Here is a 23,737-nt window from a genome sequence, read left to right on the forward strand (position 1 = left end):
GAGGGGTCGGTGCGCACCGATGCCTCTCGCTCTCCCGGCTTCAGCGAAAGCCTGCATTCGCCCCATAGGACGCACACACATTTCCCCTTCATTTTTGGAGGGGGAAAAGTGCGTCCTATGGGGCGAAAAATACGGTATATTTATTTCACATTCATGCCAGTTTATTTGCAGGGAGGTTATAAGACAATGCACTCAACAATTGTTATCCCACTTTCCAGTAAGTTTTCCGCTCCTTATCAGAAAAAGTGCTTTTAAAAAAACAAAACAAAAGTGAGTTCATTGCAAAGAACATCAAATGAACTTTAATTGAACTTTAATAGTGACAGCTGGAAGTGCCCTAATTGCATATTTCCATGCACCATATCTTTGAAAAAAACTTTACAAGCTTTCCTGGAAACCCAAAAAATGTTTTTGCCTATGTTTAGTAAATGTCATTTGCCTTTTCCCCAATGATCTAATACAGCATCTTAGACTGGTACAGGATAAAACTGTTTGACACTATATACTATCTACTCCACCAGGAAAAGCTTTGCATTCATCTGTAATGCAGACTGCAAACTGTTGGTGAAAACAGTCAAGTCTTGCCAATCAGAAAACATTTTTTTTGCCAGTGCAGACTTAATTTTGGCACAATGATTTATTTACAATCTATCCTCCAAAAAGGAAAAGGGTTTCTCATTTTTCAACTGTTGCCATGCAAAATCTGAATTTGGTAGGGTCCTTCAAAGGAAAGCATGGTAAGTCATTGTGTGCTGATATGGATCTTTGTTACTTAGAAGTGCAATTAGAGAAAATAAAGTGAAATGCAAATATGATATAAAATGCTTCAAATATGCTGTTTGTTATTATGTATATTTACTAGAAAGTGGGTTCTATGGAGTTCAGTAGAACTTTCTTCCAATTTAGCAACCTGCATATCTATCTATTCCAATGCAGAGGGCATATGGCACTATTTACACTGATTAGAACAAGATTTAAAAATATCGAATAAAACTGCTGAAAATAAAGGAAAAAAATGTATATTTGTTTTCTGGGAAGAATAGAACAAAAAATATAATAAATTCAATACTTTTGCAGCACACCATGAACACCATTGTACTCGTCAAATTATAAATAATTTGTTTTTTTTTGCTTTTAATTAAATAACAAACATTTTTCACTTGTTTGCCGCTGAAATTTATGAGAAGCTATTTGGAAAGTAGATTTATTTATCTATTTAGGAAAGGGCATTTATACATATTATGAAATAAGACTTTGCTCTTATCCATCAGGGCTTTTTAAAACACTCTTATGATTCAGAAGATCTTTCTGTGGATCTAACCTATTGACATTGCAACCTTTAGTTCATAACTACAAAAACAACAACAACAACAACAACAACAAAAAACCCTTCTACTGAACCCAGTATATAGACTTACACAGGATGGAAGGAATTCTAGTCATTACATCAAGTTAAATGAATGTACTCAGATAAAAATATATGGAAACGCTGGAGTGCTGGTGCTGTCCCATAGAAAGGCTGAATTAAAAACAGAGCAATAACTTCTTTTTTTCCTGGAAAAGCATGGGCTTTTAATTTTATTCTTAAATGCTAGTCCCTCCTGGAGCACAAGGGGCTTTTTAACTTGTAAAGTACAATCATACAATCATATGCATGTTAATTTGTAAGTAAATCATGCTATGTGTTCTGTAGGGCTTTCTTCCAAGTCATAGGATTACACTAACAGTGTTATTCAAAAATATTTTCCTTATTCCCCAGAAAATAAATGATGCTATTGATTGATTGATTGATTGATTGATTGATTATTACTTATTTTATCATGTTACATCTAGTTAGTACCTCCGACTGGTATTTAATCTAGTGGGGTGAGAAAGAGCCAATTTTCAGTGACTGCCCCTTTCCTTTCCACCCTGCTGCACTACATCCCACAGCATTTTGAAGCTCTGCCAACTCTCTGGAGCATATATTTGGAAGTGCAGGGATTTGGGAGAGATGAGAAGTGACCAACAAAAATGTTTAAATATAAGGGAGGTTTGCTCTTCTGCCGACTGGACTGAGGGAGTCAGGCACAGGTGGCTTTTATGCATGGCTCGCTGGCTTTTCACTTTGCATTGATGACAATGATCCTCATTTTGGGCCAGGGCTGTGTGGCCACCCTATGAGTTGTGAAATTAGGATTTGTTTGTCTCAAGCTGCATCACTTTTTGCTTAAGCTGCACTGAGGTGGGGCCTAGGGAAGCTTGCTATAGCTACTGGATGTCCCAGAAAATTAGATTGTAAAAAACCCCTCATATTTTGAAACAAACAAAACTAATTTGGGTGCTGGGTTCTTTTTCTAATCACTGTAAGTGTTTTTTCTATGCAGAACAGGCATTCAGTCACAGAGAGACAGAACCAATCCAGTGTTAGAGATTTCATTCTTCTGGGCTTCCCAACACCCCTGGAATTCCAAATCTTGCTCTTCACATTGTTCCTCATTGTCTACATTTTGGTTTTGTCTGAGAACGTCATAATAATGCTGACAGTCTGGGTGAACAACAACCTCCACACTCCCATGTACTTCTTTCTGTGGAACTTGTCCTTCTTAGAGATCTGGTACATCACCGTCACTCTGCCAAAGGCTATGGTGAACTTTGTGATAGAGAGCAATCTGATCTCCTTTGTGGGATGCATGATGCAACTCTATTTCTTCCTGGCATTGGGCTGCACTGAGTGTGTCCTCCTTGCCGTCATGGCCTATGACCGCTACGTTGCCATCTGCTATCCTTTGCGCTACCAGGTAATCATGACACGAACTCTCTGTATCCAGCTGGCAGCTGGATCATGGATGAGTGGCTTTTTCATCTCAACGTGGAAAGTCCTCCTAATATCTCAGTTGACATACTGTGGCCCCAATATCGTAAATCACTTCTTCTGTGATGTATCCCCACTTCTGAACTTGTCTTGCACTGATATGTCCATGTCTGAGCTGACAGATTTCATATTAGCTTTGTTTATCCTACTGACTCCCCTTTGTGTCACTATCATGTCCTACATTTATATCATCTCCACCATCCTACGCATTCCCTCAGCCAAAGGCCGCCAGAAAGCATTCTCCACTTGTGCATCTCACCTCACTGTGGTAGTGATCTTCTACTCTGCCAGTATTTTCATCTATGCCCGCCCCAGGGCCATCAGCTCCCTCAATTCGAGCAAACTTGTTTCACTTCTTTATGCTGTCATAGTCCCCCTTTGCAACCCGATTATTTACTGTCTCAGGAACAATGAAGTGAAGCAGGCACTAAAGAAAACCCTGTTGCGGAAGCCATAAGGAAGCCTTTTTATAGCCAGGGCCAGATTTAGGTTTCATGAGGCCCTAAGCTGCTGAAGATAATGGGACCCTTTATATGTCCAGCTGTCCTTTGTCAACAACAAAATTTTGCTGTTTTTTATGTTGAATATATACTATATGGTAATTTATGGACCTAATCGGTATCTAAAGCAATTTGCCACTGTTGCTGTATGTAGGTTTTATTTTATGTCTTTTTTAAATCTTATATTTTGGAAATGTACATCCAGTTTTTTTCCTTTAACTTTTTTTGGGCCCCCAAGAGAGTGGGGCCCTAAGCTATAGCTTGCTTAGCTTATACGTAAATCCGGCACTGCTTATGACTGATATGGAGACTGCTATTAGCACAGAATACCATAGCCTGAGTGGTGCTCCTTACTAGACACATGTCACACCTGTGCTAAGGGAACTTCACAGGTTGTCTATTAAGTACCAAGCCAGATTTAAAGTTATGTTACTAAAATATAAAGCCCTAAACAGCTCTGGACTATGTTATCTGAAAAAACCAATTGCCCTCCATTAAGCTCAGCAAATGGAACAAATTTAGCCTTTCCAGGAACTTCTGGTTATCAACTTCTGGTGATGCAGAGACAGACCTTGTGTCTGGTAGCACTGGTGTTATGGAAAACACTCCCTGCTGAAATACAAGAGGACACACCTATATTGGCATTGCACTGGGCTTTGAAGACACAGACATTCCCTTGGTCTCTCAAAATGTTTCAAGCACTGTATTGTTTTAATGGGATTGTTTTACTGCATGTTTTAATGATGGAGGTTTATGTTTCAATGTTTTATTGTGTGTGTAACAACAACAGCAACAATTTATTTATACTCCACCCATCTGGCTGGGTTATGGATTAATTATGGATGTTTATATTTTAATATTTGTGCAATTGGTTCTATACAAATTTAACAAAAGCAACAACAGTAATCCAGGGAAGAGTTCAGAATTAATGTTACAGAGAAGAAAGTAGCAGGCTGCTCTTGCCTATTAGAAAGGCAAGCACAGCTGTTTTTTGAAGCAGCCAGGGAGCAGAGAAGCCTTTTTGGCTTAAGGGTCACATTCCAAAGCTTAAATGCTGGTAGTGTGCAGGGCCAAATCTAAAAGTTGGGGGGGGGGAGGAGGAAGACACCTACAAAGCCCATAGAGACATCCATACACTTCTCCCCTTCAATCACACCAATATTCCATTAATTCACACATATTTAGATGTTTAACGTATCCTGAAACAATGATAAAGAGGCACTGCTAAGAGTACTGCATGCCCTACAGGTATGCTTAATATGTAGAAGAAAACAGGCTTTTGTTGTTGCATCTCCAGCCCTCTGGAACAAGTAGCCAGTAGCTTTTAACTTCTTCAAGTACAATGCCTTCCAGAAACTCTCTAACAAACCAAGATACTCATAAGACATTTCCAAAATTAAATTTAGTGTGTGTGTGTGCACGTGTGCGTGCGTGCGTGTGTGCACGCACGCACACACACGTTAACATCTGACTACAGCAATAACAAGACTGTCCTAAGGGCTATGGTGCTGAGTACTTAAACTGGTGTGTAGCCAGATGCTCTGCATGACTCAAATCCTACAAAGTTCATTGAAATCAATGAAATTGAAGTAGACGTATTTGTTAATTTCATTGGGTCTCCTTTGAGTAGTATTAACTAATATATAAATTCCTCTAATATAATGCATTTTATATTGCTGGTATATACAATTTAATGCATATCTCCCCCAATGTATACAATATAAACATTGTTTTGTTGGAGAACTGCATTGCAAAATTCAGGGAAGAGAAAATTTTTGAAGAAATAGCTGCATTGAGTTGCTGCATTCTGGATCAGTTGAATTTCTTTTGCATCCCTATTCTGAATATGACTCAGTTTTATACCACTCAGAAGTTAGTTCAGGGGGGCTGACTCCCTGGTATGTTTGCAATGGATGGTGGTCTTAATTTCACTGAACTCGGTTTCCAGAGAGCCACAGCCTTAGATTTTGAGAAACAAAGATGTATTTTTCATCTGTGACTTTTTCATGTGTGTCTTCAAAAGGTTAGCTACCCTTTGGAAGGAAGTCGCGTGGAAATTACATATAGCTAAGAATAGAAGTTGAGGAGGTTTTATTCACAAACCACAGTATATTCTCATGTTACTGTATGTCTCCTGTGTAACATATGTGTATCCTAACATAACCTACAGGGGGAATCCCGAACTATGCAAGGAATGGGATTTAACTATTGGGTTAAAATGTTTGTATATCTTATCTCAATTTAGTCTTGTCTTTTTTTTCTTTTTTCTTTTAGGGAAAGCTATAAAAAAGGGAGCAGACAAGTTATTTTTTTTTAAAAAAAAGTGTTTCAGAGGAAAATAACAGTAACAATAAATATATTTTATTGGATAATCTGAATTTTTTGTCTGCAAGATTCATTTGTTATGGCATGTTAGCATATGTTAAGTGACATTACATTTATGCTATTATTTATTTATATAAGAAGAAGAAGAAGAAGAAGAATGACAACAACAATGACAACAGCAACAGCAATTTATTTGTACCCCACCCATCTGACTGGGTTGCCCCAGCAACTCTGGGCGGCTTCCAATATATATTGCTTGATTAATAAAACCTCAAAGTAGACAACATTCTAAAACAGGTGTTCTAGGTTTTCAAAAATATTTTAAATCAACAATGGGCTAAAGCCAGATTAAGGCACCCATTAGCTTTTACATATTTGAATAGGCTTGCCAAAAAAGAAACTAAAAAAGAAAAGAAATGGTAGGCACTGGAATGAAGGGGCCTACTGAGGTGAACAGTGTGAACAAAAAGGAAATTCCAAAGCTTGGGTGCTGCCACACCGAAAGATCAATTTCTTGCAAGTGCTCGAAGCAGTAAAGTGGGTATATATGGGGTAATGCAATCTCGCCTATAAACTGGTCCCAGTCTTTTAGGGAATTTATATACTAATAGTAACACCCTGAACTTGACCCAGTAACTGATTGGCAACTAGCGCAGGTCTCTGAGCAGAGGTTCTACATGTTGGCCACAGCATTCCACACTTACTGCAGATTTCAGATCCAGGGCAAGAGAAGCCCCACATAGTAATCCATTCACTTATCAAAATTTATGAAAAGATTTTATGTGTAGAAGACAACTGCTATGTAAAGAAACTCTCCAAACCCTTCTAGTACCTTGGTTTACAACCATAATCCATTCTGGAGGTCTGCTTTCACCAATGGGGCCTCCAAAATAAAAAAGGGTTGTAATCCCCCCCCCAAATGAGTTGTAATCCAAAAAAGGGACACACACTTCGGGGTTTGACGTGGTTGTAATCCAGAACGGTTGTAATCCAAAACGGCTACAAACCAAGGTACCACTATATGTTGCTAATACATCAGAACATTGCTGTTCCATTATGTTCAGTAGACACAGTATGTTTCCAAGAGTTCACAAGATGTTTATACGAAGTTCACAAGCAGTACATTAAAGCAACTGACCAGCTGCAGGCGCTGTGGTGAGCTTTTCATACCTGCTTAAGAGCTACCTGTTCATTCAGACTTTTATTGGTTGCTCTTTGCGTGTCGAGGTCCCCAGGTCCACCCCAATAACTCACACATCACACAAAATTTTTTGTTTAAGATTTTTGGCATAATTTTGGCCACAACTTTATTAAAATACAAATTTGTGAGTGGTTGCGTAGGCATTGGTTGCAACTATCTGCCCCCACCATGGAGGACAGACTGACATTCCGCACGATGCGAAAGTCAGAATAGGGGAATACACTTGGGGGTAACAACAGAGCAGGGAACCTGCCCTCACCCCAAATGCAAACAGGAGCTCATTGCTATGGCCCGAGCCCCCTTGACAGAGTGGACAAGCAATAGTTAGCCCCCAATTCCTTTAACGGAATCCCTTGCAGTAGCAGCATTAGAGGGGCAGGCACAGCCAATCCATGCCCCTCAACCAACCAAACCATAAACCAATGCCTAACCACGAACCTTACAAGTTGTGACAATTTGCTAAACAGTAGGCAAAAACCATATGGCCCCAGCCAATCAGCCAGATGGACAAAATTCCTACCAGGCCCCCGCTCCAAACCAGACGACCCCATGACAGGCATAGCAAGGTCAAAGCGACCAACCCTATTCTAGGGAGGGTGGGACGGACAATCTGATGCATGGGCGAAAAGAGGAAGCCCTAGCCTCGTACAAGGAGTTTTAGTATTTCTGGCTGTCAATCAATAAATGGCAACATTAACTTCTTCCCAACAACAAGGGAAGCCCCAATCGCATCAGTGGCCAACGATCAATTAGCCCGCCCCCCAACTTTGGAGTGTCCTGGCGGCCCCCACCGCAACACGTGCTCTCCATGAAGGAGAACACGCTTTCCCAGCTTGAAAGGATGTTTTTTCCTGGCTTCAGTGGGTACAATTTTAAAAGAAATAAAATAAAACCTACATACAGTAACAGTGTAGGCTCCTATGATGTAAGTAATGGACCCCACCTGCTAGCCTGCTCCCTAAAATATCACTGATTTGCTCATTTCTATATATAAGGTGCCTACATTCTGCATGGACTGGTTGCATGGCAACATGTGCAAATGGCTTTAGATACCTATTAGGTCCATAAATTACGATATAGCATATCTTCAACACAAAAAAAAGGCAACAATTTGTTGTTGACCAAGGACAGCTGGACATATAAAGGGCCTCATTACCTTCAGTAACTTAGGGCCTCATCAAACCTAAATCCAGCCCTGATTTTATCTCATCATGTTTTCTATGGACTTTGTGTTACACTCTCACATTACTTACATCAACTGTGCATAGTTAAACTGTGAAATTTGGGGGGGGGGGGAATTGTATTGAATTTGTCTTAATTTGTGGCTCATTTGATAAAATTTGGAAAATCAATAAAAATGATTTGTCCACTCTGAAGAACTATGGAACAACTATGGAATTTGGACCCACAACATGCAATAATGGCCAGCAATATGGATGACTTTAAAAGAGGACTAGAGTAGTGGCGTACCTTGGGGTCTCAAATTTCAGTGGCACCTTATGCTCCTTCAAAATTTGGCACTTTCACAGACAGGAAAGAAGAAAAATCTTTATGGAAATTCTGGCCAACAGATTTCAGCACAGAACTGGTTATATCTAGGAGTTTGATGTCCCTGGATGTACAGGAGCAGTCTACATGTATTTCCCACACATTTCTTGGATGTCTTCTGCTACTTTACATTTAGAGAGGGAGAGAGAGAGAGGGAGAGAGAGAGAGAGAGAGAGAGAGAGAGAGAGTTTAAAAACCCAAATGACAAATTGTTATGCAGATGTTTAATTTACACTTAGAAAATGTTACATCTGCTCTGCATTTCCGAACATAGTAACACTCTGGGGACTGAGTCTGAAGTGAGCACCATTTACTTAAAGAGAGAAAACTATTACAAGAAACAAGAACACAATCCCACTGAGGTAAGTTCTCCCCACTTTAAATACATTTATAGATACATTCATGTATTTCAGTGGGAGAAGGCAAAATCCCTGAAGATCTTGATTTAACTATAATAATAAGGGGCACGGCTTTGGAGTAAAGAGGTTTCTGAGTCATGCAAATCTACAGTTTGTACACCATCCTTGGAGTAACGGAGGTGAGAGATGATTCTTGATGATACAACCACCATAACTAATCATAGTAATGTTGTAGCATGTATATGAATAGATTTTCTAAAATTATTACAGTTGAAACTGATAATTATTGTGTTTTTACACAAATTTCTTATTTTAAATTTCTGCTCCATAGCTAGGAGCTGCAATATTTTGAAACAAGGTACACCCACATTTTTTATTCTTTTTATTCTGAAGCTTTTGACATTATTGGATGAGAGATGGTGAACCCTTTGAAGAAGGGTTTGGATCATCTTTGCATAAGTAATTTCTGACATATCTCCACATCTGCTAAAAGGAAAATACGTAATGCAAGCTGGCTTTTTAAAAAGCATATAACTGCATGTTTTCATATTTATTTTTTTCATTAGCTATTACGGAGGCTGTTGAAGAGAAAGAGTAGTAGCCATTATATTTTCTAGGCATGAAATGCACTTCTTAACTACATTCACAGTCATGTTTTGGAACAATACATAGAGTAATTTATAAGATAAATGCAACAAATTGTGTACTTGGAACCTGCACTGTACATGAGTATCATTTGTCAGTCCTTCAAGCAGAATGTGAATGCCCACACTCCACATGGGGTAATAAAAATGATAGTTGCTAAAGGCCCTGCATGTGCATCAGAGCTGTGAAAGGAAATGATATGTGGACTTGGAGAGAACCCTCAGCTCCAGTTCAAAGGTACATGGCATCTGGGAAGTAGACAAAAGTCTACCACACCATGCTTCTAGTAGTCACATTTGCTTGTTTCTCCAGATGGTGTGTCCCCCCACCCCCACCCCGATCTTGAAAAACAGTCTGATATTAGCCTTGAGCAGAAACTGTAATTTTGAGAAAAGAATTATTAGCAGGATGGAAATTTCCTTGTTCTTCTCCTGGTCAATGTATCTTATTTAAAACTGGAGAAGAACCACTGGGGATCACAGTGTGTAGAAAATGCCAAAAACCAACTGACTACCATAAGAAATGTGTATATGTAGCTAAGACTTGATATTAATCAAGTCATTGGTTGCATGTATGAAATACATTTAAACTTTGGAACTACTCTCTGGTAATTCAAACACTATATTTTTCCACAGACACATCCCCAATGATGACTCACTAATCCACTGAGATACTGCTTAAGTTGTTCCTTCTCTCCTTTTCATATTGTATGAATAAGAAGAAAGGAGCCCTATGGGGTGTACGGCTTTCATGGTTTTGGGTTGTATGCATGTGCTGAACTCAATGCTTTGTCTGCCACAGAGCCACATTAACTAACATAATGATTCTATAATGAGCTCCTCTTTGGGGGAGAATAGGTCTCTTTTTTCATTTTACAAAAAAAAAATAGTAAAAATATAGCACATTGAAAATATTTGCATATTGCGAGCATTGACAATACTGTCTGCATCTAGGGGTAGTCAATATTTTGTATGATGCTCTGTCTAGGAACATAGAAAAATAAAGATCTTTCTTATGCTCACTCACACAACTAATCTATCTAGCTCAGTATTGTCTACCCACTGATCTTCAACTGGTCAGGACCTACTACTCAGTCATGACCTGATCCAGGAGCACTACCACCATGTAGTTGTAAGGTAACATATGAAGAGATGGGTACCCAAATGCATGTTTCAGTTAAAAGTGGGTCCTGAGTCTGAAAAGGCTAAAGATAACTGGCAGCAGATGTCCAGGATCTCAGGTAGCTGTCATACTTAGCCCTTTCTGGAGATGCTGAACCTGGGACCTGTTGTAGTCAAATCAGATGAACAAGAGCTATCAATCACAGGCAAGAGAGGACTCAATCATGTTATCCCTGGCTTGCAGTTGGAATAATACAGCACAGCAAGTGAAGCACCACACTATTCTATTAATATGGGGAGTTGGGGACCAATTTCCTAAACCAGTAAAAATGCCCACCAATTCATTTTCACTGGGAAAGGCAAGGTAACAGCTCTGACAGTCTGATTTAGGAAAATATTATGAAGCCCATTTTAGAATGATGGTATAATACATTTGAAAGACCTCAGTTAAGTGCAAGATTAATGAGGTCGCAGCTTGGCCATGTACAGCAGATGCATGTATCATGCAAGAGCTTGATATTTTGTCAAGTGTACATTTTGTGGCAAGCTTGGATCTGTTGCTTCACAATGAATGAATTTCGATATAGTGTAGATACCATCTTTCCCAAGGCAGTGTAGAAAAATTACACACATTGAAAACTTACTTGCAGAATAAATAACAGAGCAATCAATATTAGGTGAAAACAGATATATTGTTATTATAGTTGTTGCTGCATTGTAGATGTTGTTTATTTGATATTTTAAGGAGCCCACAACACCATCTCTTGCAAAAATCTGTTCACACTTACATTTGTCTTCCAGAATTGAAATAATTTCAAGAAAGACAAACTTTGCACTGTATTCATCGGTTCTTATTTTAAAGAGAGAGAAATAAAATGATGTGGGAAATGGATAATGTTGCTGTTAACTGTGGATATCCAATAATATTTTATCATATGACATAGACAGCAATGGAGACAGAAGGCACGATTCTGCTTTAAAGCCCCCATCATAATTACAACCCATGTTCTTTATGGTCAAGAAAAGAAAATGGAAAACCACACAATGGTTACACAATTCATCTTAGCAGGTTTCCAAGGCAATCTAGAACTACAGCTGGCTCTCTCTATTCTGTTCCTGCTGTTATATGTCATTACCTTAATAGGAAATATTGGAATGATAACCATCATCACTACTGATGGCCAACTGCAAAGTCCTATGTATTTTTTCCTGAAAAACTTATCCTTTTTGGATGTCTGCTACTCTTCAGTCATCACTCCCAAAGCCATGCTGAGTTTTGCTACTGGAAACAAGGCCATTTCCTACAATGAGTGTGCCATTCAAATGTTTTTCTTCTCTCTCTTTGGGACCACCGAATGTTTCTTCCTTGCTGTGATGGCGTATGATCGGTTCACTGCCATCTGCAATCCGCTGCTTTACAATGTCACCATGTCCAAGAAGACCTGCACCCTTCTGGTGGCCATTTCCTACTGTTTTGGCTTTATCAACTGTTGCACACAAACAAGCCTTTCATTCAGCTTGTCCTACTGTGAGCCAGGGGAGATCAACCAGTTCTTTTGTGATGTCCCAGCAGTCATGAAGGCCTCTTGCTCAGACACTTTTGTAAATGAAATGGTGCTTTTGGGGATGTGTGGATTTATCATTATTATCACCTCCACAACTGTCCTAATCTCCTACGGCTACATAGTAGCCACAATCCTGCGCATACCTTCGGTGGAGGGGAGACACAAGGCTTTCTCAACCTGTACTTCTCATATCATGGCTGTAGTCTTGTTCTTTGGGACAGCTTTCTTTATGTACGGCCAACCTGGAGCTCTCGCTTCTCCGAACCAAGGTAAAGTGGTATCTGTCTTCTACACTATTGTCATCCCAATGTTGAACCCATTAATCTACAGCTTGAGGAACAAGGAGGTCAAAGATGCCTTGGGAAGACTGTTTAAAAGGTTCGCTTTCATCCAGTAAACACACAGCTATATTATGGTTGGCAGTGCACAACGCTCAGTTTCTCCACTTGAGGCAAAATGGGAAGTGCTGCTTTGCCCTGTTGCTCTTGCCAACCCGACCGCCTGCTGCTGCTGCTGCTGCTGCTGCTGCTACTGCGAGCCCTGCTATATCCACTGCTGGCAGAGAAGCAGCACTGCTATCAGCGCCAATTGGGGCAAGATCATGCCAATTTCAGATGAGATATTGCCACCAATGGACACACTCTTGCTCAAAATTGGTGCTGCTGGTGACTCCACCTGCTAGCCTCCTCCCTAAAATATCACTGGTTTGCTCATTTCTATATATAAGGTGCCTACATTCTGCATGGACTGGTTGCATGACAACATGTGCAAATGACCTTAGATACCTATTAGCTCCATAAATTACGATATAGCATATATTCAACACAAAGAACAAAAACAATTTGTTGTTGACAGAGCTGGACATATAAAGGGCCTCATTACCTTCAGTAACTTAGGGCCTCATTAAACCTAAATCCAAATCTGAAGAAACATGAATCGTGTAGGCTGTTTATGTTGGCCAGATTTAACATGTTTCCCTCGGTGGTAGTGAGAGGAAGATACTTAGCTATCCCAGAATCAGAGCGTCTCTGCAGATGCGGAAGGCAGGAACCCGATACAGTGGTGTCCCACAAGACGAATGCCTCACAAGACGGAAAACCCGCTAGACGAAAGGGTTTTCCGTTTTGGAGGTGCTTCGCAAAACGAATTTCCTATGGGCTTGCTTCACAAGACGAAAATGTCTTGCGAGTTCCTGCGATTTTTTTTCGCTCCCCACCCCCTTTTTCTAAGGCACTAAGCTGCTAATAGCCTTTTAGCAGCTAATCTGCTAATCCCTTAAGATTTTAATAGCCACTAATAGCCGCTAAACCGCTAATAGCGCTAATCCGCTAATCCGCTAATGAGGTTGCTTTGCAAGACGAAAAAACCGCTAGACGAAGAGACTTGCGGAACGGATTCTTTTCATCTTGCGAGGCACCACTGTACTCTAGAGCATATATTTTTTTCCTGTGATTTTGGCAGTTATGCCAGAGGACAATTGTTTGAGGCCCTAAAATTTAACAGACAGATTGTTACACAACCAACTGTTCAGGACCTGCTGGCAGACAGCGATGATCAAGTTACTTTGGTGGTGGCTGAATTTTTGAGTGCTGTCAATGAAGAAAGAATGGCCCATGATAAAGAGACTTAGTGGTTTTTAATGGTAGGTGATGTTGCTGTGTTGTATTATACTATCTATGTACATCGATCTATTTTTTGGAGTTAAGATTAGGACTGGGATAAATTGTGTTCGCTGAGCCCGTATTTTATACAGTCTATATATGACGTTTGTATGTTAATGTGCGGTGTGCTATGCCTAATAAAGGATTTTGAATTTGAATTTGAACCTAAATCCAGTCCTGTTTTTATCTCAACATGTTTTCTATGGACTTTGCCTTATACTCTCACACATCAACTGTGCACAGTTAAACTGTGGAATTTGGGGGGAAATTGTTTTGAATTTGTCTTAATTTGTGGCTCATTTGATAAAATTTGGAAAATCAATAAAAATGATTTGTCCACTCTGAAGAAAAACAACTATGGAATTTGGACCCACAACATGCAATAATGGCCAGCAATATGGATGACTTTAAAAGAGGACTAGAGTAGTGGCAGACCTTGGAGTCTCAAATTTCAGTGGCACCTTATGCTCCTTCAAAATTTGGCACTTTCACAGACAAGAAAGAAGAAAAAGTTTTGTGGAAATTCTGGCCAACAGATTTCAGCACAGAACTAGTTATATCTAGGAGTTTGACCCAAATGACAAGTTTTGTTTTCTTGTGAATGCTTTCAAAAACCAGTATCTTAAAATGTGCAACAAATTTAATCTACATGTATAAACTTCCTTGTTGTTAATTTATCTGTATAGCAAATCTATAGCCAGCACACTGCAAAACCCCTCACTGTTATGCAGATGTTTAATTTACACTTAGAAAATGTTACATCTGCTCTGCATTTCCGAACATAGTAACACTCTGGGGACTGAGTCTGAAGTGAGCACCATTTACTTAAAGAGAGAAAACTATTACAAGAAACAAGAACACAATCCCACTGAGGTAAGTTCTCCCCACTTTAAATACATTTATAGATACATTCATGTATTTCAGTGGGAGAAGGCAAAATCCCTGAAGATCTTGATTTAACTATCATAATAAGGTGCACGGCTTTGGAGTAAAGAGGTTTCTGAGTCATGCAAATGTACAGTTTGTACACCATGCTTGGATTAACGGAGGTGAGAGATGATTCTTGATGATATAACCAGCATAACTAACCATAGTAATGTTGTAGCATGCATATGAATAGATTTTCTAAAATTAGACAGTTGAAACTGATAATTATTTTGTGTTACACAAATTTAGCATTTCCTATTTTAAATTTCTGCTCCATAGCTAGGAGCTGCAATGTTTTAAAATAAGGTACATCCACATTTTTTATTCTTTTTATTCTGAAACTTTTGATGTTATTGGATGAGAGATGGTGAACCCTTTGAAGAAGGGTTTGGATCATCTTTGCATAAGTAATTTCTGACATATCTCCACATCTGCTAAAAGGAAAATACGTAATGCAAGCTGGCTTTTTAAAAAGCATATAACTGCATGTTTTCATATTTATTTTTTTCATTAGCTATTACGGAGGCTGTTGAAGAGAAAGAGTAGTAGCCATTATATTTTCTAGGGATGAAATGCACTTCTTAACCACATTCACAGTCATGTTTTGGAACAATACATAGTGTAAGTTATTTATAAGATAAAGGCAACAAATTGTGTACTTGGAACCTGCACTGTACATGAGGATAATTTGTCTGTCCTTCAAGCAGAATGCGAGTGCCCACACTCTACATGAGGTAATAAAAATGATAGTTGCTGAAAGCCCTGCATGTACATCAGAGCTGTGAAAGGAAATGATATGAGGACTTGGAGAGAACCCTCAACTCCAGTTCAAAGGTACATGACATCTGGGAAGTAGACAAAAGTCTACCACACCATGTTTCTAGTAATCACATTTGTTTGTTTCTCCAGATGGTGTGTCCCCCCACCCCCGCCCCGATCTTGAAAAACAGTCTGATATTAGCCTTGAGCAGAAACTAGATATTTGATAAGGGAATTATTAGCAGTATGGAAAATTCCTTGTTCTGCTCCTGATTAATGTATCTTCTTTAAAAATGAATAAGAACTACTGGGGATCACAGTGGGTAGAAAATACCAAAAACCAACTGACTGCCATAAGAAACGTGTATATGCAGCTATGACTTGATAATAATCAAGTCATTGGTTTCATGTATGAAATACAGTTAAACTTTGGAACTACTCTCTGGTAACTCAAACACAATATTTTTTTCACAGACACATCCCCAATGATGACTCACTAATCCACTGAGATACCACTTGAGTTGTTCCTTCTCTCCTTTTCATATTGTATGAATAAGAAGAAAGGAGCCCTATGGGGTGTACGGCTTTCATGAGTTTTGGGTTGTATGCATGTGCTGAACTCAATGCTTTATCTGCCACAGAGCCACATCAACTTACATGTTGTTGTTTAGTCATTTAGTCGTGTCCAACTCTTCATGACCCCATGGACCAGAGCACGCCAGGCTCTTACATAATGACTCTATAAATACTCAACCTATATAATGACTCTATAATGAGCTCTTCTTTGGGGGAGAATAGGTCTCTTTTTTCATTTTACAAAAAAATAATAATAGTAAAAATGAAGCACATTGAAAAGATTTGCATATTGCGAGAATTGACAATACTGTCTGCATCTAGGGGTAGTCAATATTTTGTATGATATTCTGTCTAGGAACATAGAAAAATAAAGATCTTTCTTATGCTCACTCACACAATGATCCAAAATATTTAAGATGCAGGTTACTGGGACACCATAAAATGCTGCCACGCTATAGGAAAAACTTTGAATGGTTGTTTCCTTAGAAGGACCAGATTTTCAGGCAGTAGGTTGCTTATCTCTGCAACTAAGTGGACATTTTCACACTTGAAAGGAAGTACCGTAATTGCAAATCAGCTTGACCTTGTAATGTAATCAGAAACATGTCATATTGTAAGAAATATCAAAGCAAGGTGAAACAACAACAAACTTGACAAGGTAAGAGTTGTACATAAGGAATTGGAGAATTTTGATGATGGTGGTGAGCCAAGATCAATAAGAAAACCTCAGATTTATTCATTTTTACATATAGCGTAATCTGTTTTTCTTAACTAATAATACATGCATACATTTTTTCACCCCTCACATTTCTTCTTCACAAGACAGTCTCTCATGTTGCCACAGTGGTTCAGTGGTAAAGCATGCCTAGGCTATCACCAGCATCTCCTCATAGGCCTGAGAATAACCCTTGCCCCAAACCCTGGAGTGTAGACAATACTGAGTTACATGAACCAATGTTCTAACTCAATTATTAAAGTCCTCATATACGTTTTAATATCAGGCAATCAGCAGGGGTTTCCATGGATGTTTATTGTACTGATACATCTTAAACTTTTCATTTTCTGGCTAGTCATTTGCAGGGCATTATCTTTGTTTTAGTTTGTACTAAGACTCAGAACCACCATTAGACACTGTATTTATCCTGATGATTAATTAATCCAATGGTGTGACTCAACTGGCTATAAGACATCCATCAACGGAATGGGAAGCAATGATATTTTTTGTGATTCTTCCCTCTCCCTGCAGCCCACAGACTAGTAAATATGTTCCAGAGCATCAGGTAGATATAGTAGCACAAGAGGCTACAGGAGAGCAGAAAAATCATTGAAAAATTATTCACTCCCCATTCCAGTGATGGAAGTTTTCCAATCAGCTGTATGACATTTCTGGATTAATCATCATTATCATCATTTCATTATTTACCTTTATTGATGTCTTTAGAACTTAAAAACTCCTAATAGTTTCTGGATTGCAGAGCTTTGTTGATTATTGCAATTGCTTAATCATGAATCAATACTGGTTATGAGAATTCCTTCCACCTCGTTTGTTCTGAGGTACTTAGGCTTCACTGAAATGTCAGTAAGATGCAATCCAGTGGTTCCTAAATGATTTTGGGCCACTGCCTTATTGGTTCCATAAACTCATCCCCAGTACACCCTACCCTATGCTACCGAACGAAAATCATCTTTCAGAACTGTGGTTTCCATGAACCATTAAAGAAGATGATAACATAATAAAACCAACACAGTAACAATTAATTTCACATTTATGCAAAATCCAGTTAAGACTGGTGTGTATTTGTTGTTGTTAGCCCAATGATGCAGTCTCTTTAAGTCACTTTTCTTGCTTTCTTTTTTAAAAAAACAAAAAAAATTAAAACTATTTAGTTTAATTAATTCAACAACATTATTCAACTTGATCCAGTGCTATCACCTTTTCAAAGTTTGATTGTCATTTACGCCTCCAGCATCTACCTGTCACCCCTTGGCTTTTAGTGCTAATATAGGGAATGTCCCACAAGGGGCAGTACTACTACCTACTTTAGGAACCACTGTTGTGTAATCTCTCTCTCTCTCCCTCTCTTCCTTTGTATTCCCATTCAGGTTTCTGTTACTATAATTTTACAAAGCAGCTATATTTCTGATGCAAAGTAGCAGTAGAGTGCTCCTATGCCTTTGGCATCCACACTGTGAGGATTGCATACTCAAGCACTCATTTCTGAAGTTTGCAAATACAAATACTTTCCTCTGACTTTCCACCTTGTCATAACTAAGCTATGAGAAACCATACTGAGGTCACTGAATTTGTATTGGTGAGCTTTAAGGGTCAGCCACAAATGCAAATAGTTTTCTTATTGCTTTTTTTGCTGATGTACACCATCACTCTGGTGGGAAATGCTGGTATGATCTTAATCACCAGTTCCGATTCCAAACTCCATACTCCTATGTACTACTTTCTAAAGAACCTGTCCTTCTTGGATATTTGCTACTCTTCAGTCATCACTCCCAAAGCCATGGTGAGCTTTGCAACAGGGGACATGGCCATTTCCTACAATGGATGTGCAACCCAGATGTTCTTCTTCTCTCTCTTTGGAACCACAGAGGCCTTTTTCCTGGCTGTGATGGCATATGACCGATTCATTGCTGTCTGTAGCCCACTTCTCTACCATACCATTATGTCCAAGAAGAGGTGTATGTGCCTTGTGTGCATCTCTTACTTCTTTGGTTGTGTCAACTGCTGCACCCAAACCGGATTTACATTTAGTTTGGCATTTTGTGGCCCAACTCGCGTAAACCACTTCTTTTGTGATGTCCCAGCGGTCATGAAGGCCTCCTGTTCAGACACATTTGTGAATGAAATGGTGCTCCTTGTAGTCTGTGGTCTCATCATTGTGACCACAGCCATAATTGTCCTAGTATCTTACATTTACATTGTTACTACCATCTTGCACATACCATCTGGCAAAGGGAGACACAAAGCTTTCTCAACTTGCACTTCCCATTTGATGGCAGTAAGCTTATTCTTTGGGACAGTCTTCTTTATGTATGCCCAACCTGGGGCCATGTCCTCTCCCAATCAAGGGAAAGTGGTGTCAGTTTTCTACACAGTTGTCATTCCAATGTTAAATCCGATCATCTATAGCCTAAGGAACAAGGAGGTCAAACAGGCTCTGATCAGGCAACTCAAAAGGAAAGGCTTTGTCTGTTGATACAGAGTTTTCGCTGTGTGTCTACTCAATAAGTAAATTTTACTGAGCACAATGGGACTTATTCCAATGTAAGAATGTATAGGATCCCTAGTTTGGCCCGCTATGTTATAAGTCTACCAATCTGAAGGAAAATTTGGATTTTTCCTGCTTGTCAAGAAGAGCTCCAATTACATGCAAAGCACATGACACAAGAAAGGAGTTCAAATGAATCCATGCCAAATATATCAAGGAAACCAATCCAATGCAACACTCAAGAAAGTTTGCCAACCTAGACACACAGTGAAGTCAATATATGCATATAACTAAAGAAGCAGGTTTCTAAAAACCATTTTCCTTTGCCTTCCCCACCCCTTTTGTTGCAAACACACTCACTAAAAATAAATAAATAAATAAATAAATAAATAAATAAATAAATGCTGTTGTGGCCTGCTTCTATTCATAGGCTGCTGCTTGGCACCAACAGAAGAACGCCTCTCAGAGGGCAATGTGCCCATTTCCTTGAAAAATGTTAGTCACCTTATACTACTACTTTCGGAGGGAGGGAAGTAAACTAATAGGGGCTTACTTCTGAGTAGAATTCCTCAGATTGCCCTGTAATTCAACAATTTAATTGTGTCTTAAAAATCTGGGACAAGCTTCCGGGTTGAGCGCCAGCGATCATGGCGGCCCCCTGCTGAGCACCGGAGGGGGAGCTCCGAAAAAAACAGGGTTCTACAGCTACGGCGACGTGGTGAACCCCTGAAAACGTAGGCGGAGGAAGCCTACGTCCGTGGGACTCGGCGGGCACCAACAGCGATCCCCTAAAACGTTTCTGGGGCTCAGGAAGAGCTCCGGAGTGTGGAGGGGGTAACGCGGTGCTGAGAGTCAATCGCTTCTTTTTCGGAGAGACGTCGCGCAGCCGTGATCGGAGGAGCGCTCAACTTCTTCTTGGGACAAATTGGATTATAAAAGAACTTTCCGTGAGTAGGAGAATTACAAATTTTAAAAGGAAAAGAAACAAATTAAGGAACTTTTGGATTTGGCAAAGTTAAAAAAGCAAGCTAAATTAGAACCGAAGCGGTAAGGTTTAACCAGGAAGTCAGCCTTCCGCTCTGTATATAGCTGGAAACAAAGACTTTTGCATGCCAAACCTTTAAAAGTGCTTTTGAAGAAACGGAATCTGGCGTTTTGATAAGGATTTTTCCCCCTCTAAGTGGCAGGGAAAGGGGGGGGGAGGACTGGAAACTATATTGCCTGCGTAAGAAAGAGCTGACTGTGGGGGAACCACCGCCCGGCGTGCCCGGCTCTGATCCGTCAATCTGAAAATACAGGGTAAAGGAGGGACTGCAGAGAGAGACTCTGAGATTTTAAGCTCTGCAAACTGGATTATACTGTTAAAAGCTGTGACTGTTTAAGTCTTGTTACTGGGAGGAATTAGCTGCAAAGTTGCTGAGAAGGAGAAGGAGAAGACGGGAGACATTGTTCCCAGGGACTATTGTATCCCCCTGGTGGACATAAGGACTGTTACAAAGACTGATACAAAGAAACAGAAAGCAACTGGGAATTTTCCACTGTTTGGTTTTAAAATCTGACAGCTTGCTGCAGCTGGGAAAGTGACTGGGGACTTTCCACTGTTTTGACTTCAAGTCTGACAGCTAGCCTCAGCTGGGAGTGACCTTGAAATAAGTTGGTGTGGTATGGCAAGTGATAAGGGAAAACTAGACCAGCTGCAGGAGAAGACTACAAGATCTGGGAAAACCTTTTACTCAGGAAGAAGAGCCTCTATACCAGACCCAATTGGAGGTGCATCTGTACAACCTAAACCAAAAGCTATGTCTTCAACTGAGGACCTTTTTAATTCAGGATTTGCAAAAATTCAAGAATCATTAAATAAATTGACAGAGGAGGTTGCAGAAACAAACAAAAAGGTGTCAGAGACATCTTCTAAAATAGATCAAAATACAGCTTGTATTAAACAAAATACGAATTTAATTCAGCAATTATTGCAGGAATCATCAAAAACAAGGAAAATTGCAGAAGAAGCTAAAGCAGCTGCAGAGGCCACAGAAGAAAAAATACCACTGATCAACAGGCAACTTGAGGACTATAGAACAAGATTTTCCATGCTTGAATTAAAAGATAAACAAATGAATCTCAGGATCAGATCCTTGCCAGAAATTGAGAAAGAAGGTCTTAAGGAATTTCTTGCACAGGAATTTGCAGATTTCTGGAAACTGGATCTGGATAAAGAAGAAATTAAAATAGTAAGTGCTTTCCGACTGGGTAAAACAAGCAGGAGAATCAAGACAAGAGATTGTTTGGTCACCTTTGGATCTAAAGAGGAGAGAGATAAAATTTTGGGACTACATTTCCAAAGGCCTTTGGAAGTTGGTGAATCAAGAATGGAATTGTTCAGGGACATTCCCAAACATCTCTTAGACCTCAGATCTAGCTACAGAGACTTGGTCACACAGCTGAGAAAGAACAACATCATCTTTAGGTGGGAGTTCCCTGAAGGGCTTTCGTTTAGTATAAAAGGAAGGAAAATAAAAATAAAATCAGTGGAAGATAAAGACAGATTTTTAAAGGACTACGAGGAGGACGTACAGAAGGAATCCTTTAAAGACCAAGACCCGTCCGATACACAAGAGAGAAAAAGGAGAGATATAGCTAAAGCAATCTTGGATTTGGACAAGACGACAAAACCGGGACCAGAAGAGAAAGAAGACACATTGGGAGCTACTGGAGGAATATAGCAGACTAATTTCAAGATGTCTCTGCAACTATTAAGCTGGAACTGCAACGGTCTAAACGTGGTTTCTAAGAGAAAATCAATTTTTCACATTTTAAAAAAAGAACAATTAGACTTGATTTGTTTACAGGAAACACATGTAACTAGGCTCCATAGAAAAATTCTAATTAATAAAAGACTAGGTCAAGAGTTTATTTCATCGGACAAAGTTAAAAAAAGAGGAGTGGTGGTATATGCAAAAGAGAGCCTAGCACCAAAATTAATTTTTAAAGATGAACAAGGAAGATATTTGGCAATTGAAATTCAACACCATGGACAGAAATATCTGATTGTTGGCGTATACGCACCGAACAAAGGAAAATCGGAATTTTTCAAAAAGTTGCATGAGACATTGATGGACTATCTGGAGTACAATGTGATCTTGATGGGAGATATGAATGGAGTTGTTTCTACAAATATGGACAAGGCACAACGGCAGGTAGTCACCAAAGATGGGAGACTACCGAAAACCTTTTTTGAACTGACTGATAACCTGGACTTGGTGGATATCTGGAGAACCAAAAATCCTTTAGAAAGAGAAGGAACCTTCTTTTCTGAAGCCAAAAAGACATGGACAAGAATTGACCAAATCTGGATCACAAGAGGACTGGCACCAAAGACAAAAAAAGTAGAAATCTGCCCAAAGACTTACTCCGACCATAATGCTGTAAAGATGGTAATGAACTTACAACCAACTGGTTCTTTCAGATGGAGGATGAATGACTCTCTGTTTACAGATGAGGAAATAACCAAGAAGGCCCAGAAAACTCTGAAAGACTGGTTTGAGATAAATTTAAACACTACGGTGGAAAAAAGAACTGTATGGGACGCAAGTAAAGCTGTTATGAGAGGATTTTTGATACAACAGAATGCACTCAAGAAGAGATTACAACAGGAAAAAAGAGAAAAGATATTGGAAAAGATTAAGGAAGGTGAAAAAAGACTGAGATCAAATCCAAAATCACAACAAATCTTGAGAGAGATAAAGTTATATCAAGTACAATACATGCAAATGATAAATCAAGAGATTGAATGGAAGGTCAGACAAATGAGACAAAGAACTTTCGAATCAGCAAACAAATGTGGAAAGTTATTGGCATGGCAAATAAAGAAGAGACAGAAAATGAATACAATAACAAATTTAGAAGAGGAAGGAAGAATTATTCAGAACCCAGTGGAAATTAGGAGTGCCTTTCATAGATACTTTAAACAGCTTTATTCACAACAACCACAGAAGGAAGCAGATATGGAGGAATTCTTGAAAGAAAATGGGCTACCGGAAATATCTCAAGAAAGTAAATTTAAATTGAGCTGCAGGATAACAGAACAAGAGGTAGAGAGCGCCATCCAAAATATGAAACTTGGCAAGTCCCCAGGACCTGATGGGTTGACGGCAAGATATTATAAATCAATGAAAGACTGGCTAATTCAACCCTTGAAGGATATATGTAATGACATATTACAGGGGAAAAGGACACCAGAAACGTGGAAAGAAGCTTTTGTGACTCTCATACCAAAGACAGAATCGGAAAAACACCAACTTAAGAACTATCGGCCTATATCATTACTTAATGTGGATTATAAAATTTTTGCTGACATTTTGGCTAGAAGATTAAAGAGGGTTTTAGTGGAGGAGATTCACAAGGACCAAGCAGGCTTTCTCCCAGGAAGGCACCTATCTGATAATGTAAGGAATATAATTGACATTTTGGAACTT

The 23,737-nt window shown here is 39.3% G+C and overlaps 3 protein-coding genes across 3 annotated transcripts in view; all 3 read left to right on the forward strand.

Moving 5' to 3' along the window:
* Positions 1-23,737, forward strand: part of LOC310662094 (vomeronasal type-2 receptor 26-like) — a gene marked incomplete at both ends in the record, with an annotated part of 371,804 nt that overhangs the window by 251,674 nt on the left and 96,393 nt on the right. The gene's annotated exons all lie outside the window — the stretch shown is intronic.
* Positions 697-12,515, forward strand: LOC310662523 (uncharacterized protein; the record flags this gene model as incomplete). The annotated part of the gene is made up of 3 exons (XM_083409459.1): positions 697-737; positions 2,367-3,304; positions 11,498-12,515. Exons 1-3 carry the CDS (start codon positions 735-737, stop codon positions 12,513-12,515), a joined length of 1,959 nt encoding a protein of 652 aa, XP_083265585.1. The 5' UTR covers positions 697-734.
* Positions 18,318-19,250, forward strand: LOC310662525 (olfactory receptor 9S13-like; the record flags this gene model as incomplete). Its single annotated transcript, XM_083409462.1, has 1 exon — positions 18,318-19,250. One exon carries the CDS (start codon positions 18,318-18,320, stop codon positions 19,248-19,250), a length of 933 nt encoding a protein of 310 aa, XP_083265588.1.

Source organism: Podarcis tiliguerta (genome assembly GCF_965153285.1).
Source record: "Podarcis tiliguerta genome assembly, chromosome: 13".
Lineage (NCBI taxonomy): Eukaryota > Metazoa > Chordata > Lepidosauria > Squamata > Lacertidae > Podarcis > Podarcis tiliguerta.